At 41.8% G+C, this 18762-nt stretch overlaps 1 protein-coding gene across 12 annotated transcripts in view; it reads right to left on the bottom strand.

The window, feature by feature from the left end:
* The window catches only part of RABGAP1L (RAB GTPase activating protein 1 like), a 755410-nt gene that overhangs the window by 26331 nt on the left and 710317 nt on the right, over positions 1-18762 (bottom strand). For 9 of the 12 annotated variants that reach the window (XM_042925081.1, XM_042925083.1, XM_042925080.1 and 6 more), the window contains one exon: positions 8507-8599. In XM_042925081.1, the coding sequence (XP_042781015.1) occupies positions 8507-8599 (93 nt within the window). Of the gene's footprint in view, positions 1-1903; positions 3804-8009; positions 8314-8506; positions 8600-10963; positions 11393-18762 lie in introns of those variants that run through there. The other 3 variants (XM_042925093.1, XM_042925085.1, XM_042925095.1) reach the window with 3 other exon arrangements.

The raw sequence follows: 18762 nt of genomic DNA, 5'->3' as shown, positions 1-18762 counted from the left end.
TTTCAATTCCGTTGAAAAGGATAAAATGTCCAAATGAGAACTTTTTAAAAGTCCACTCCTGTTAGAAGCTCATATTCTACCGGAAACCACACTGGATCTTCGTTTTTTGACCAAGATACAACGTAACCTCCCCAATGCATGGCCTTGCCAGGAACGCTTTCCCAAGATATCCCTGCAAAGACAGTGTACGTATTTGTAGGGCACATTGCACTCATCAAATTCTGGCGGTCCCCTCAATCTATAGAACTTCTAACCTCCACAGAAGTGTAATAAAAGGAGACACTAATATATCTATATATCTATATATCTATATCTATATCTATATCTATATCTATATCATGGGCATCTACAGCTCAATCTTTCGATCGTTGCTGAAGCAATCCAAATTCTAGCAGAGGCCAGAGAGTTAGTCTTTTACCCTGATTTGTCTAAATATCCCTCCTTTTCGTGGAACCAACTTGCATATCTGTAGAAAGCTGAGAATTATATATAAAAAAAGCGGGGGAGGGGGGTTTCGGAAACTTTTCCAATCCGTGTCCTCCTCACGGGGAACAAGCAGCAATACCGAGCCCCTTTTCTTCACAACATATTTCACAAAGCAGACCGCTGGGGCCCAGGAGCGATTTTTCTCTTTCTTGACCAGTCCCTCCGAGAGACCACGGGGATGCTACTCTGATACCGATTCCTGAATTAGGCGTCCGGTTCCCACTGAAATCCTACTTGCGGGATTCCAAACTGCAGAGTCCGCTCAACTCTCACTTAGGTTACAGTCATTTACCACCAGTGACCACGTGGCAGCTACCAGTTTTTCAGGTCACAGCGACATACGCTTCCGGGGGAGTGCAAATAACCTGCAGAGGAAATCGCACAGGGAAGAGCCCTCTGTTCCAAGTATTTTCAAGATGCAGCAGGTGGTACTTCACCGCTGCTTGGAGATAAAGGCCTGACGCCTGATGTTATCTGAGAAGAGCCAGGAGCTCCGCCGGAGTGCTGACCGGAAAGTTCCCCTTACTGCGCCTGTGGCACGCGGCCGCGTCACGGGGGTGGAGGCGGTGGCCAGGGGACAGACCTGGGGGAGCTGTGAGCGTCTAAGGGTCCCTAGGAAGCACAGCCGCCTCAGGGGCGCACCTGCTGGCTCGGCTTTAGCAGAAGCTTCAGTTGGGCGTGTGGCACACAGCAAGCAGCACAGTGGGAAGGTGACGCCCGCGCTGCGCGCAGACACGTGGGAAAGCAAGCCGTGGGGCCGAAAATGCAGCATCGTCCTCCAAAGTCCTCCCTGCACCGCAGAGGCACCGCTCCCCGGCGAGGTGGAGGGTCCCTGCGCGGGGCCCGGCCCACACTCACCGAGGGGTCCAGCCGGCTTTCTTGCTCGGCTGTCTGTGGCAGCCCTTCCCGAGGGGCCAAAGCTTGTGTTCCCCGCAACTGACTGAGGCGCCAAACGGTTCGCCTTGCTGCCCCGACGGAGTTCCGTCTGGACGGGCCAGGTTCATCCTGCGATGTCCCCGAGGGCGGCCCGCCCGCCAGCGCCCGGGGGGTCAGCCGGGAGCCTGGTTCGCGCTGGCAGCTGTGCCCAGCGGTGCCCAGCCGGTCGGCCCCGCAGGCAGACGGCTCCCCTCTCCGCTCCGAGAAGCCTGCGGGAGACGCCGCCTACAGAACCCGGAACCCTCACACCGCACCGCTGGAAACGTCCTCCGTCCTGCACACCCCGACATCACCTGAACAGAAGGCGGACGACGCTGTCCTCCTCGGTGCCCTCCCCCGCCTGGCATGGGAGCCGAACAGCCGGGCAAGTTTGCTCAGTAACTTCTGGGAGGAGGATACTGCATTTTTCAGACAGACAGACGCCGGTATCACAGACACACACACAGATTAAAAAAAAAAAAAAAGAAACAAAAAAACTTACCTCCTCAACAGTCATAGACCAACTACCGTTCTCAATCATAGGTACAAAGACAATTGAAAAACAAAACAAAACAAAACAGAATATCCAATGAAATTGCACACCTACTGATACATTTACCAAACGGCAGTCACAACAGCAGACCCCTGTCGAGGCCGTTTTGCTATTTGGTTTTTCCTGAGAGTGTCATTTACTCCAAGCTCTCTCTCTGACTGCAAACATTCGCTGGAAGAAAGGACACTCGAGGCAGCCAGTGGGCAAGTCTCAACTCAGGAAGACGAAGCCCCTCCCTGTCCACGCTGCCATCTGCAGTTCGCGTGCTGATGGAAACGCTGCCTGTGGAACTATCAGCCGCTCCGGTGTGAGTTGTTTAGACCGTGTTACCAAAGCTGGGTGGGAGGAACTTCCTCCTGTGACAAGGTCAGAAGCCTTGCCGAACAGTTCATCTTCAGGCAACAGAATGAAATGGCCAGGGAGGGGAACGTTTCTAGTGGTCTTCTGCGTCTTGGGGGCTGGGCGGTGGGTGAGGCGGGACGAGGGATGGGGAACGTCATTTATTCCGTGAGAAACCAGGGAAATGTGAACCGGCATTCAGAAGAAAATAAACTAAGCCTTACAGGAAAAAGTGACGGGGAAAGAGGCAGCTCCGTGGACTCAAGCTCAGCATTTTGGGTGTGTCGTCTGCTGCTAGAATGAATTCTTGGCACATGTTTTTAGAGACATTTAAGGGTCAGGAGGAAATGTTTTCCTAAAAGATCCAGCACAGTTTTATTTGCAACAACGCACTCCACTCTCACGTATTTTCCTTTGGGTAATTCTTTCCAGAGTTGATAATTATCAGCATCCCACCTCAGCAAACAGCTTTTTGACATCCAAAGACAAATGCCTACAGATAAATGTTTCAATGTCTACGCTGTCTGCAAATGAAGATTTGAGAGAGAAAAATCTGGATATCTGAAATCATTTTACACTCTTCCTTTACCCAACATATCTTATTTTATCATTCCGGTAGAAATTTTTTAAAATTTAAATGTCAAACTAAAAACAAAATCTCGTCAGTAATAACTAACTGGCAGCTGGCTAACCAGACTGCAGTTTTTCCAGCATTTAAAAAACCAGTCTTAGATTATACTCTAGCACAGGGGTCAACAAACTTTTCATGTAAATGGTCAGACACTAAGCACTGTAGGATTTGCAGGCCACATGGTCTTTGTTGAGACTACTCAAACTCTGCCACTGTTGTGCAAAAGCAGTCCTAGACGATGATTAATAAACAAGGGGTGTGGCTGTGTTCCAATAAAATTTTATTTACAAAAACAGGCCGTGGGCCGATGTGTCCCACGGGCCGTAGTTTGCAGATCCCTGCTCTAGCATACAAATCAAATTCTAAAAAAGAAAACGGCTTACCGATAATGTCAAAACGTGTCAGTGTGACACAATTTTTCTCAGGTACTACTACTTTAACAGGAAGCAAAACTTACTAAAAATGGAATACATTTTTTGGAGAATTCATTCTGGAGGTCATCAATAAGCCTACTTAGAGATTCTTAATATGCATAACATTTTTGCTTCCCTCAAGTAGTAGGTATAACTCAATCAGCGAACAGGCATCATCAGAAACCACCTGTTCCTTCTTAGCCAGTTTGCTCAAGAATCCTCAACAGGGCTTAGGCTGGCAATTTCCACCGTCTTACAACAATGAGTTCACTGGATTATCCATGCTCAAAATGAGTGGCAGCCTTCTGAAGTTTATCAGGAAGTTATCACAGGCAGATGGAAACCATGCTCTTGACTATTACTACTCATTAAAAGCACATTATTTCATAAACATAAATATTTCCAAAAGCCAATGACAGTCTCGGTAATGAGGAAAACTAACAAAATATGTTTATTTTCATTGATAGAAAAACATTTTTCAAAGATGGATTCGCTTATCTTGACTGTAAGGAAATGCCCAACACAGTAAGAGAAAGGAGAGCCATCCCCCCGCCCCCCCCCCCAGGTTAGAAGTCTAGCAAAATTTAAACTTCACTTGACAAGTTAAAAACAAAAGTGGTAACTTGTCTGTTATTTCATTAGCTATGGAAGGATGGCAAATAATGCAAGTACAAGTAAGCTTCACTTCATATTTTTGTATTGTTTCTTCCAAGTATAATTAAATAGTTTAGTTTAATTTTAAATTACATGCAGGGATGGGATGCCTGGGTGGCTCAGTCAGTAAAGCGTCCGACTTCGGCTCAGGTGGTGATCTCGCGGGTTTTGAGTTTGAGCCCCGCGTCGGGGTCTGTGCTGACAGCTCAGAGCCTGGAGCCTGCTTCGGATTCTGTGTCTCCCTCTCTCTCTGCCCCCCTCCCATGCTCATGCTCTGTCTCTCTCTGTCTCTCAATAATAAATAAACGTTAAAAAAAAAATAAAACAAAATTACATGTAGGGACGACTGATCTACAAAAATTAGTACGTGCAAGACAAACTTTTTATACACTTGGAGGAATTATTTTCTTCCTGTTTGAGTTACACTTTGGTAAGAGAATTACTATTTCTAACCTCATGAAAGAAATGAAACATTCTAAATTTAATTATACTAAACATGGCTAAGATACTTCAATTAGAAATGACAGATAATACTCTGTGTCCCAACTCAAGAGAGTTTGAGCATTCCTGATTCCTTCTAGGAGTTGCTCATCTCAAATAGGTGATAACATAATCTTCATTATGCTTTGGGAGACTCGCTGAATTCAATTAATTAGCTGTGCTTTTTAAGGCTTAACCCACATTTGTGCAGGTAGTTCTTTAATTAAACAAGAAAAGCATCCCATCTTCCAGAAGTAGATGAAGGCTGCAGTTCTCTAAAAGGTGCTGTCAGTAGATTACATTGTTAGAAAACTAACTTTCCCTCAACAGAAACAAGTCATCTCCTTAAAACTGAAAATAGTATTATAATTCCTGGAGTTGGTAATTACTTATTAGGGGCTTGGCTACTAAATTTTAAAATATACTAAAACAGCTACACATATTCGTTTGTTTTCTGGGGGCTTGCATGAAAATGAAAATGTAGATGACGTATTTCTACGGACAAACCTTCAGTCTGAATTTCACTTCATTTGAAATAAATTAATTTACAAACCAACATCTCAGAGTAGATAAATACCACTGCACAAATTTGTCCAGGTCAAACTTAAGAAGGACAATAAAAGACGTTTAGAATAAATGTTCTATATTCTTCTCGCAATAAAGTTTCTTTTTTGTGTCTTGGAATCTAGTCATGAAGATAAGCAGAGCAGCTACACCAGAGACCATAGGAAGTCATGATACAGCTGAGTTTCAAACGCAAACTGAAGCCAACACCAGGTGGCCCACCGTGTGCACATATTTGTATAGGTTTATGTATGGGTGCATATATATTTATGTACAAAAATGAATATTCCACCCACTTTCCCCTATAAATAGGAGCACACACAGGATTTATAGTCATTAATTAGCTCCAAATTGGACAGAAAGATCTCCCTCCCGTAAGTATGGCTTCTGTATAGGCACCTCTGGTGTCACTTGGGATCTATGAAAAGAAGATGGCGGGCTGGATGTCAATCTTCTTGAAACATTTTAGTTGGGGATTATTTTTTCTTTTTGAGATGTAATTCATATAATATACATTCATCTTTTTAAAATGCACAATTCAGTGGTTTTGGTATATTCAGAAAGCTGTACGACCATCACCACTCGCCTAATTCCAGAAGATTTTTGTGTTTAGGGGTTCTAAAATTTAAACTTACACCAACATAATTCATCTCTTTCTTTGTGGTTGAGATTTCAGTGTTAGATTCAGGTGTGTTTGGTGACATAACATGAAAATGTAGATATCTGCATATGCCATAAAAATAGACACAAAACACATATTTGGACACAGCCAGAATGTGACCTCCTCATTGTTGAGTCTTTAATCCTATCTCTGGCTTCCACGCAAGAGCCATTTTTGTTTGCCAAGAGAAACAGCATCAAACTGAAAAATCTCTCAGAATATTTTATTGTATGTATGACATTTATGGGCCCTTAAAAAAGAAAGTGACACAACTTTCCTAACTCCCTTGCCATAGAGTAAGCTAGCGGGTAGACATGGCATTTTAAGCAATATGGATCTTCACGGGTGAGGAGGGGTTGTTAGTGAGCTGGCAGGTAGGACTTCTGGCTGGATGCCCATAATGATGCTTCTAAATTATTCTTAAGAATTTACACAACACTAGGTTCCCAGCCCAAGATCTATGAATTATAAAGTGCTTATGCCGGGGACACAGATCTTATTCTTGACTGGACTAAAGTCAGAAGATGCTAAGTGGTATTTCCTAGAACACTTTCCTACTTTCAGGTAATTTTCACTAGCTTCTTAACTGCCTATCTGAAAGAACAAATCTGTTAATGGTTGGAAACTATGTTGTCAACTGTCACCTTGAAAATGTGATTATAATTTGAGGACTATAACTTTATCAAGTATATCGCCAATATAAATGTTTAGCTATTATTAAAGGGGTATAGAAATATTAGATGTACTGACAAGCTATTACAATAATACAAAATAAATAGCTATAGAGGGTATCTGCTATGTGTACGAAGAACAGGCCATAACACTCAAAGTTAAAAGTAGTATCTGTTTTCAAAGCAAAAACAAAAAGTTTAATTTCACTTTGGTCCCTCAGTAAAACTGGCCCACACTAACGGTCTTAATGTGTGATAAGTACTTTTTAAAACATAATAAGCCTTGTGCCGTTTGTATAGATCTACTCTGACACAAAAAGGATTAAAGAAGCAATACCAAGTTCAGCCCCAGACGGATTTTAAATATATAACTTGAGTCTTTCGTTTTCCTCTCTTCTATTTTAAAGCATTCTTCCCAGATTTTATTTGATGGCAACTAAGAAAATTAGAATGATACAAGCAGTAGGAGGGCTTCGTTTGGATCCTTAAGAATATTTTATAATTACTGCTTCAAGCCTTTTTAAAGCAGCATGCTACATGAGCTACGTGAAAACTGGTTTTATTGGGAGGTGGTGGTGGTGGGAATGAGCTGCAAACTGTATTCTGTGAGCACCTGAAGTGTTAACAGTTATCTGCCACAGCAGTACGGAGGAATCTTATTATCACTCCTGTAGCCAGTTCGAGAAACAAGGAGAGAGACGTCAGGTTATGGGGCAGCAATACTACTTGGGAGAAATGTGAAATAGGGAAGTGGGGGACTGGAGGAACAGACCCCCAAAGGGGCTATGACTCTAGTCACAGCTGGGTTGGCCTAGTGAGGCTAATAACAACCATTTATCGAACACCAACCACGTGCTAGGTACTTGAGACACAAAATCCCTCATCTTTACAAGTCATTCAAGGAAATGCCTAAGCTACATGCTTTACAGAGGAGGAAGAAGTTCACTAACAGCCCAAGCTGCTGAACAACAGGGTAGATATCGAAACCCCTAATGTGGATTCCAAATCCTACGATGGTGTTTTTGTTTTTTGAAAGCCAGGATTTGAACTCAGGCCTGACCACAAAATCCACATACTGCTGCCGCCACACCCCACTCCGAGCCCCCCACCCCCGCGCTATTCAGTTCAGCAGCGAGGACAAGCCGTTCTGTGACTACAGCGGCCCATGTGTTTCCGACCACATAAAGGCAACCGGAGTCACAGAGGTACAAGTCACCCTGTTGTGGGCGATCTGACAATGCGACCCCGGTATATTATTTGGTAGGCTCTTCTGGCATTGGTGATGCTCTGTGTGAAAATGCAATATTCTCTAATCCTAATGTCACTGACATGCAGAGGGAGGGAACCATTATGCACCTGTGGGAATCTGAGGAATTAAAAACATGTTCAAGGGACAATAATATTACAGTTGGAAAAAATAAGTTCAAAATCAGTGTTTCCCCAACACTGCATCATGGGAACAGTGCTGCTAATTACCACTGAAGAGATGGATCTCTGTGAATGGCCCCGTGGAAAGTAAAATACTACAGTTAACTAAGATATTAAATTGAAATCACTCTGATTCTGAAACTGCATACTGTAGTGAAATGTCACTTGTTTCTCATAAATTTGTAGAAATAAATGTTGCAACAAACACCAATACTGTGCTCCATTAACCTTTGTGGGTTTTATTTTTCCTTCCAAATGAGTTTGTATTTTTAACATTTGCCACAGACAGAGGAAAGTCTGAAACATTCTGGTGCCAGTCTTGGAACAGTTCACCTTCTAACAGTCTTTGTGGATGTGACCACGCACAGCTAAAACAGTACTTTGCCATTTTCCTTTTTTTCTCATTTTTGAAAGTAGTCGATAGCCACTTTCTTTCTTTTTCCCCTCTCTTTCTCTCAGCTTCTTATGAAGACTCCCAGTATAAATGCAACAGGTGGAGTTTCCTACAAATATACAAACTGAAAGAAAAGAAATATTATGGTTGGCTACTCAAGAGTTTCCTGAAATGAAAACATACCTGGACATTTATCATGGTCAGAGAGCATCTAAGTCAATCAAAAGGGAGCAGAGGACACTGAACTTGCCACACTTACTGCGACCTTAGGGTGCAGAAGGCACTTTGCTCTGACGGGTGCCCCCTGCCGCCCATACCTTGTATCTATCCATCGGGTCTTCTTGTTGCAGCTGACTCTCTCGCATTGTCTGATATTCTTTCTCATATTTCTTCAGTTTCTTGGTCGGTACCTGCAGGGATTAGAGAAAAAGCACGTTAGACAAGGCGATTCTTTAGGAAACATTTTCTGATGTGTTTCCCACTTAAGTCTCTGGCATTCTAATGGAGCACACCCAACTCAAAGGAGAGGGGGAAGAAGTCTAGACTCTAGAGCAAGAATCTGCAACCTTTTTCTGTAAAGGTCCAGACAGTGTATTTTAGGCTTGGTGGGCCACATAGTCTAGGTCACGGCTTCCCTACTCTGTTGTTACTGCACAAAAAGCTGCCACAAGTGACACATAAACAAATCAGAGTGGCTGTGTTCCAACAACACTTTATTTACAAACATGGGCTACAGTCCGTCCATTTCTGTTCTGCAATATTGTTAACGTCACAACTTTTCTTGTAAATGTATTTAACAGTGCTATTAACTCTAAAGACTTTTAAGTAACATTCATTCATAGCCTTCTACCAGGTTAAAAATGAAAATTATTTTATAAAAATAAAAAAACTGAGCAACAAAAACATATTTAAATAGTCAATATACCATCCAGCAAGAAAGAAGATTCTAAAGTTTGTCACTGAAAACTCCCAAGAAATAACAGAATCATTGTGCTGTAATGAGATAATAGAAAATCATCTAAACGACTCATCTATTTCTTGCTATAATTGTGTCATCTTTAAAAGACAGTAGTCTGTTTACTAGAAAAAGACTAGATCTTACAGAATCTTCAAATTCTAAAAATAAACAAATAAACTTAACATAGTATAAAGGTCATAGAATTTGGCACTAGATGGATCAAAGTCTGAATGCCTACCTTTTTTTTTTATTATTAACTATGAAACCTCTTGGCACACAGGTACTTAACCTCTCTTAGCCTGAATTTCTTCATCTGTAATATGCCAGGCAAATACATTTCTCCTTCAAAATGTCTGTCAGGAGAATTAAATGCTGTAACACAGGCAAAGTATCTAAAATATTGTGTGGTTCCTGGATATTTATTATTATTATTATTATTTTTAATGTTCATTTATTTTTGAGAGAGACAGAGACAGAGTGTGAGTAGGGGCAGGGCAGGGACAGAGAGAGAGGGAGACATAGAATCTGAAGCGGGCTCCAGGCTCTGCACTGTCAGCACAGAGCCCGATGGGGGCTTAAACTCGCGAACCATGAGATCATGACCTGGGCCGAAGTCAGATGCTTAACTGACTGAGCTACCCAGGTGCCCCAGTTCCTGGATATTTTTTTTAATCGTTTTTTTAAAGTATTCAATAAAATTAGCGTATTATAACCTCTTATATTCCATATAATAGATTAAGTCTACTTTTAGGCTTTCCTTGAAAAATCAAAATGATAGAATTCCTTTCAACATCAAAATCTTTATTCAATGTTTAGGTCTTCAAGTAAGTGACTTGAGAGGAAGAAAAGGTTTGCCTAATTTTTTTAAAAGATAACAAATGTGTTATTTTTCTAGATTCTTAGGAACTTGAAGGCAGGGATGTGCGTTGATGCTCCTCAGTAACTGTCATGACACCTACTTAAGTCACTGTGTCATGATACCCATTTAAGACATTGGCCCAGACGAGGCTCTCTCAATAGAGTGCTTCTCGTCAAGTTCAAAATATGGTATTTAAAAAACATGTAATTAGTGTGTGAGAATCTGGCCAGAGAATGTGTTAAATACAAAGCAGAGACGCCATGTGTCCTGCCCCATCTTACTCTAATTCTTCTGTTCCATCCAGGAGCACTCTGAAATACTGGAATTACCTGCTTCTTACCACACCTGGGAAGTTGCACAAACTCAGTCCAAATTTGAGACAGTGGATTGTCATAATTCAACAACCACATGATGACAATATTCATCTGGCTGATGGGGGAATATCTCCCCAGTCGGGCAAGCAGTAAGGACATTTTTCAGGGTGTCACTGAATCGCAAAACCACTGCTGGCAAGTGTCAGGAGAAACTGATTTTGTCTTACTCCATCTCCAGAGACCTTCAACAGTCCACCCGACCAACCAGAGTGCAAAAGAGAGGGAAGCACCACCTGCCGGCCGTGTGGCCTCAAGCGCATCAGACAAACCAGGAAAACATACATGGTCGTGTGCCAACAAAACAGCAGCAACATGATTTTTTTCTTGACTTTAATAGGGAGCCTCCATTTCCTCTAGGTTTCTTTCCCCTGTGTGTTATTAATCATACACTCCAAAACCCAAAACCAGCCTCTTAAAATGAACTGGCAAATCTCCAGCACTGGTAGCCCTGGAGTCGAGGCAAAAGGGAAGAAGAAGGTCTCAGAGCTTCAAGCAGGGACAGGTGTTTTGGGCATTCCCGGGAGCAGGCTCAAGGGGAGAAGGGAGTTCTGTAAGGAGGGTGCTTCCTCCCTCGGCCATTTACCTTCAAGATGGGAAGTAAGTCAGGATTTCTGCAACTGAACAGCAGTCCTATGTGGAAGTATTTCCCAGCCGGTTCTACGATGGATCCAGTCACCAATGACTGGATGACACATTGTAAGCGTGTTTCAAAGAGCATTTCTTCTAAAACCATATTTCTCAAATTCCAAGTGCTACAGAATTTTTTTTCACGTAAAAAAGTATCCCTTTAAAAGTCAATCTTGCTACTTATGTTAAAAGGTTCATTTCAATGTGAAATTTTTTTAAAAATGCATTAAACACCCTCAATAATCTCATCCTTGCCCATCTGGCTGAGATTCTAAGATATTTTGGCTTCATCGAGTTCAGGGAAACAGAGCAGGTTCCCAGAACAATATGTTGCTAGGAAACCTTCCAAGCTTATTTATCTTGTGCTGCGGGGTGATACTGAGCATCCACCTGTGATTGGCACAAAATGAAAGAGGAGAGGGGGCAGGAGGAAGGTGAGCTGATATGAAACTGTTATTTACGAGATAATCAAAGAACACAGCCTGTCACAGTTTTTTCAAACTGCATTTCAGGACAAAATTGATTTTATTTTGGGGAATATAATATTGAGCTTGAAGGTTTTCTTAGCAGAGAAAGGAATAAATACCTCCTTAATATGTAGTTTTAATTAAAAGAACAGAAAGTCATCAAGAATTACCAGAAGTGAAACAACTTATTATCTCAAGAGTAGTAGAGGTATCTCTCCCCTTGTTAAATGTTTTTAACGTAAGTGTGCACTTGAAGAATCATCAATCCTTTTAAGTTTTTGAGTTTATTTATTTATTTTGAGAGAGAGAGTGAGGGAGAGAGAGACAGAGGGAGAAAGAGAGAGAATCCCAAGCAGGCTCTGCACTGTCAGCACACAGCCCGATGTGGGGCTCGAACCCACAAACCGTGAGATCACGACCTGGGCCGAAGTCAGACACTTAACTGACTAAGCCACCCAGGCACTCCGAATCACCAATCCTTTTAAATGTCTACCTAATTTGGGAGACTTCTTTCACCAACGGTTCATCTTCTACCTAATACTCCCTCCCTCTATTTGGCTAAGTTCAGGAAATGTCCTCCAAAAATCCACAATTGTTTGATAAGAGCAATGATAAAAGTATTCACCAGTTCAAAATGGTGTTTATTAAAAACAAACAACCTTCGAATAGAAAAACCCTGGCAAGACAATCTCTCACAAGTATGACAGCGATCATTGAAATAATCAGCCAAGGCCTGACATTTTGGACTTAACAACTAAATTTGGGGAAGCAAGCATTTAAAACAGAACCCTTGTTTTAATCTTATGAATAGTACATGACATTTAGATGTATTTCATGATATATTTAACCCTGACATTTAAATTTATAACATAACCATTTACATAGAATTAGGAATTTGGATGTGGAAGGACCTTTGGAGACCGTCTGGCTGGTATAATCCCCACCTTCAGGATGAAGAAAGTGAAGCCATGTGGCTGAGAAGGCTGGACAGACCCAGCTGGTTGTGGCAGAGCAACTGGGATCTGGGCGGGTCTCCCGTCTCTCTGGCCTATAGTCTCTTCTGGTATTGGGCTGTCAGGGGAAGTGTATTTCCCAAACTTTAGTCATTTGAATGCCATTTTCATTATTTTTGCCATGTCCAAGCACATTTTCTACTATGTTTTCCTTAAGTCAACTAATTTCCTTACATAAATTTATTTTACAAGAAAAATATTTTGGAAGCAAGAGTCAATATAGACAACTATGATAGACAAAAAAAAAAAATGGCCTCCCAAAGAAGTCTGTACCCTGATCCCCAGAACCTAGGAATATGCTACCTTAACATGGCAAAATGGATTTTGTAGATGTAATTGAGGTCAAGGATCTTGGCTTGGGGAAATTATCTTGGACTTTCTGGATGGACTGAATGGAATCGTACAAAGTCATTAAATGAGGAGAACTTTTCCAGACTTCAATCAGAGGAGATGTGACTATTGCAGAAAAGCCAAAGAAATTCAATATTGCTGGCTTTGAAGATGGAGGAAGAGGTCCCTGAGTGAAGGAATGGGGGCCTCTGGAAGCCTCTGGAAGCTAGAAAAGGCAAAGACAGCCTTCAGAAAGGACTGCAGCGCCTTTGACACCTTGATCTTAGCCTAGTGAGACCCTGTCAGACTTCTAACCTACAGAACTGTAAAATCATAAGTTTGTGCTCTTTAAAGTCTCTAAATTAGGTGACAGTAGGAAACCAATACAACATATTATAAGTCGTAACCACTATCGACTGAGCTACCACATGTTTATAAACAAAACTCAGTTGAAAGTTTTTATTTACACTTTCGCTGAAAGCAAGATAAAAACTTCCCTGCCCCCTTCATTTTATAACCATTTGCAAATTATGTCAACATAAAATAAACCGTATACTGTTAGCTCCTGTGTTACAAGTATCAGAATAGCAGTAAGCAAAAGATAAAAACAACTCCACCCCAGACCAGTGTGTAGACTCATTCAGTCCTTTCCTGCCTTCTCCTGCTCACCACTGATGGCAACTAGTTGTGGTATTTCTTAAATCTCAGATTTTGCTAAGGATCTGTACAATGCCTGCTGATATTTCCTATTACATTTTATCATATTCCGTTTTTTAAATGCCTGTTCAAACCTTCTAAAATGATTTCATGAACAGCAGTTTGAAGGACATGCACTAAATCAAGGGGCCTTTTTCATCTCTTCCCCTGACGATCACACTAAATCACTGGAGAGGTTTTATTAACTCCTGTCCTGGTCACCAATGCAGTCACCTGCCATTTACTGATGAAAATGGGTTCTATTCAGCTGTTACCGGGAAATATACAGAAAAGAGCTTTATGAACTTAAGGGAAAGGGGGTGGTAAGGGAATGGTGGGGGAGTGCTCCATGGTGATCTTCAATAACCAGGAAGAAGAAAATACAATAGTTACTAATTTGCTTTATTCTTTCAATGTTCATCATGCTGGCCTCAGTTAGAGATGTAGGAGAGGAAGACTAAAGAATATGTTCAACTTTCTTTTCCCATGCTCTCCCTCTTCTTTTCATCTAAAGCATATATATTTTTTAAGTGCTTATTTATTCATTTTGACAGAGAAAGAGTGTGAGTAGGGGAGGGGCAGACAGAGAGGGAGAGAGAGGATCCCAGGCAGGCTCTGCACCATCAGCCCGACTTGGGGCTCAATCTCACAAACAATGAAATCATGACCTGAGCTGAAATCAAGAGTCAGACACTTAGCCGACTGTGCCACCCAGGCACCCCCTAAAGCATATATTTCTTATTTTTATGTATGACTCTAATAGAATTAAAATATGTGCATATATATATAGATTTATAATTTTTTGTTGTATGTCAATTAATTTAATTTTTTTAAAGTTTATTTATTTTGAGAAAGAGAGAGAGAGAGAGTGTGTATGTGAGTGGGAGCGGGACAGAGAGAGAGAGGGAAAGAGAGAGATTCCCAAGCAGGCTCTGCACCGTCAGCACTGAGCCTGATGCAGGGCTCAAACTCATGAACCATGAGATCATGACCTGAGCCGAAACCAAGAATTTGACACTTAACTGACTGAGCCACCCAGGTGACCCATATATCAACTAGTTTTAGATGAACTTGCCTTAATAATCTTTATCTCACTAATCACACTTAGCTGGGCTATTGCCTTATTTTTACTTTTATTACATTATTTTGAGTACTCCTTATTAATACTTAAATTTCACGTGCATTAGTTATTTTTTTGAAAAATTTTAATAATATTTTAAAAGCTTATTTATTTTGAGAGAAAAATAGCATGAGTGGTAGAAGGGCAGAGAGAAAGGGAGAGAATCTTAAGCAGGCCCCATGCCCAGTGTGGAGCCCAAGGCAGGGCTCAATCCCACAAACCAGGAGATCATGACCTGAGTTGAAATCAAGAGAGTCACTTAACCAACTGAGCCACCCAGGCACCCCAGTTTTTTTTAATGTTTATTTCTGAGAGAGAGAGAAAAAGAGTGAGCAAGCTGGGAGGGGCAGAAAGAGAGGGAGATAGAGACTCCCAAGCAGGCTCCACACTATCAGCACAGCCTGACGCGGGGCTCAAACCCACAAACCATTAGATCATGACCTGAGCCAAAGACAGGCACTCAACCGATTGAGCCACCCAGGTGCCCCAACATTAGTTATTTTTAATAAAACATACTTCTTCTCTTACACACATGATCTTGTTGGATCTCCTAATTATCAAATGTGCTCTTTATACATTAAGGAGTTTAGGAGTCCTAAAACAACACAGATCTTAAAGTCTGAATTGTAAATAATGGAATAATAGAACTTTTCTTTTCAATGTTTTATTTATTTTTGAGACAGAGTGAGACAGAGCATGAACGGGGGAGGGTCAGAGAGACAGGGAGACACAGAATCGGAAGCAGGCTCCAGGCTCTGAGCTGTCAGCACAGAGCCCGACGCGGGGCTCGAACCCACGAACTGTGAGATCATGACCTGAGGCGGAGTTGGCCACTCAACTGACTGAGCCACCCAGGCGCCCCACTAGAACTCTTAAGTAACAAACTTGAAGCACACCCATCACATTAACCTAAGGGAAACTCACACACAGAAAAGAGGAAAGAGACACAACACAGCAGATTGTATGTGTGGAGAATTTTCAACCTGGTCTACACTCTGCAAGGTACATGGCATGGTTTCTGGCACAGGCTGATCTTATGTAATTGTGCATCAGTTTTGTGAAAAGTTGATTCCCAATTTAAGTAGAGATAAGAATCTAGGAGCTACTAGGGTTTCTCGAGGTAGGAGTACTATTGTCATTTTGGGTGGAAAGATTTTGGGTTGTATTAGATTCCACTTCCCGTTTCTGAGCCCTGAGTGTCCTTGGCCCATTTATGATGTCACCTATCAAATGCTGGTAGTGCCCTCCAGTCATTGTTACAATTAGGATGTCCAATACAGCTTTCCGAACAGGGAGGGGAGGACACTGGGTAATGGGAGGCACAAAGGGTAGACACTTGAGAAAAAGTGGGTTTTGTGCTGAAGGGCTCTGTCTGTGCTTCGGGAAAGCCAAGGGGAGGCCTGGGCTGGCATTCGAGGTAGTCAGCGCTGCATTCGTACATTCTGACGTCCGCATCCTTCCGCGCTGTTTTTGATCGGCAGTAACCGGCATTCAGAGAAACATGGAGTGTCTGCATGTCAAAGAATTCCCTAACGTTTTTAAAGCTATAATTTAGAAAATTATATATTTAAGCCTCTCAACAACTCTGTGAGGTATTATTTAGATTTTACAAATAAGGGAATTGAAGAGAGGTAACTTTCCCAAGATCAAACAGCTGGTAAACGGAGAGTCAGAGCGGGGATCCAGGCCACCATCTACCTCCAGTTTCTGCCCTCTTCAACCACTTTGCTCTACTGCCTGGGACCAATGAAGGCAAAGCTCCTCAAGAAGCTGACAGTCTTGGTGCACCTGGGTGGCTCAGTCGGTTAAGCATCCGACTCTGGGTCATGATCTCACAGTTCGTGGGTTCGAGCCCCCCATCGGGCTCTGTGCTGACAGCTCAGAGCCTGGAGCCTGTTTCAGATTCTGTGTCTCCCTCTCTCTCTCTGCCCCTCCCCAGCTCGTGCTCTCTCTCTCAAAAATAAATAAACATTAAAAAAAAAAAGCTGAAAGTCTTGATGTAGTGCCAAGTAAGTGTCTAATTACCATATAGTTTTGCAAGTGCAATAAAAGGCATACAAGTACATATGTTCATAAAAGATACAAGGGTGATCAAGAAGAAATTCTTTTGGGGGGAGGGGAAGGCACACTCCAGTGAGGAGGATTTTCATTATGACTGGTTTATGTAAGCTTTCCTGACCAATTAAAAAATAGCATTTCCCCTGTGCTAAATTTTAACAATGGGCTAGTCACTTGTCAGATGTATTATTCAAAGCTTGATGAATCTGCTTCTCTATTTCAAAGATGAAAGACACAAAAATATTTATTAATGGATGCAAATACTGGCACAGTAAGCCACTATTTAAATAAAAAGGCTGCTAGGATCTCTTTAATATTTTCCTGGCTGGTCAGGAGTCTGAGTGCCTAAAAATCAATAAGACAAAGGTACTAGAAATTATGTATTACTCTTGCTCACTTCAGATAATTTCTTAGAATGAATATAAATGATCCCATTTAATACATTAATCATTAGAGAGAGAAACAAACAGATAACTATGGTAGCATATTTCTTGGTGACCTGGGGTACAGGGGGCTGAGAATTTCTAATTCAGAGTTAGTTCTGCAAGGACCCGTCAAAATCTGGAGAGAAAGTGGATCAGCGGCGATCAGAATTCTAGCAGTCAGTTTGCAGTGGCCTAAATTCCTGGGAAGAAATAGATGGGAAGGAGTCAAGAGAAGAGGGCCATGTCCTGTGAGGCTTCACTTAATCCTCTTCACAGTGTTCAGCAAATGAAGCTACTTTGAGTCTTGTTGAGCTTTTAAGCACTAGGATGAAGGGGAAACATAGTCAATGACATTTTTACCCCACAGGATTGGTGGGGGGAACCTTCAGAGAACATAAGAGCCTATAAATGATTACTAATTGTATTCTTTGTTTTTTAAAGATTTATTTATTTTTGAGAGACAGATCACAAGGAGGGAAGGGGCAGAAAGAGAGGGGGACTGAAGATCCGCAGCAGGCTCTGTGCTGACTGCAGCAAGCCCGTGCGGGGCTCGAACTCACAAATCGTGAGATCACGACCTGGGCCGAAGTCGGACGCTCAACCGACTGAGCCACCCAGGCGCCCCAATTGTATTATTCGTTTATTAAGGTACAGTTAACAGATAACATATTAGTTTCACATGTACGATATGAGGATTCAAGATCTGTATATACTGCAAAATGATCACAGCAAGTCTAATTAACATTCGTCTCCATACATAGTTACAAGAATTACTTTTATGTGATGAGAACTTGTAAGATCTACTCTCTTAGCAGCTTTCAGATGAGCATTAGAGTATTATTAACTATAGTCACCATGCTGTACATTACATCCCTAGAACTTCTTTATTTTATAACTGGAAGTTCGTACTTTGTGACCCCTTTTACCCATTTCATCCCCCGCCTCTGGCAATCTGTATTCTAGGAAGGAATACAATGGTTTAAGGCAGTGGAGACAAGGAAAGTACTTTTCTCTTGTAACTGACAGAGCTCCCAAGGCTTACAGACATCAAACTACGTGGCATTCTTTTCCTGAGTGCCGCACTGCTGTCATCTCGTCTGGCGTGTTCAGCTTTCCAATCACTCAAGTCTAATGGTGCACACACCTGTGACAGGTTCCTGGACTCATTAATGAGTAATTGTATGATGTGAGTCACTATCCAACATTCATGGCTCACTCCTGAATGTAGCATGCTCATCAAAGTATCATGAAAGCTTTTGAAATATCCATTTCTACTTTCTTTACTACATTCTCATACAAGCTGCCTGTTCCCAATGTTATAGTAACTTTAAGAAACCGTGACATTTGATTTTTCAGATTTTTTTTCTGTTTACACCCAAATTAGTTAGCATATGGTGCAACAATGATTTCAGGAGTAGATTCCCTAATGTCCCTTACCTATTTAGCCCATCCCCCCTCTCACAACCCCTCCAGCAACCCTCAGTTTGTTCTCCATATTTATGAGTCTCTTCTGTTTTGTCCCCCTCCCTGTTTTTATATTATTTTTGTTTCCCTTCCCTTATGTTCATCTGTTTTGTCTCTGAAAGTCCTCATGAGTGAAGTCATAGGATTTTTGTCTTTCTCTAATTTCACTTAGCATAATACCC

Source organism: Panthera leo, chromosome F3 (genome assembly GCF_018350215.1).
Source record: "Panthera leo isolate Ple1 chromosome F3, P.leo_Ple1_pat1.1, whole genome shotgun sequence".
NCBI lineage: Eukaryota > Metazoa > Chordata > Mammalia > Carnivora > Felidae > Panthera > Panthera leo.
This window is presented reverse-complemented; position numbering and strand designations above follow the sequence as displayed.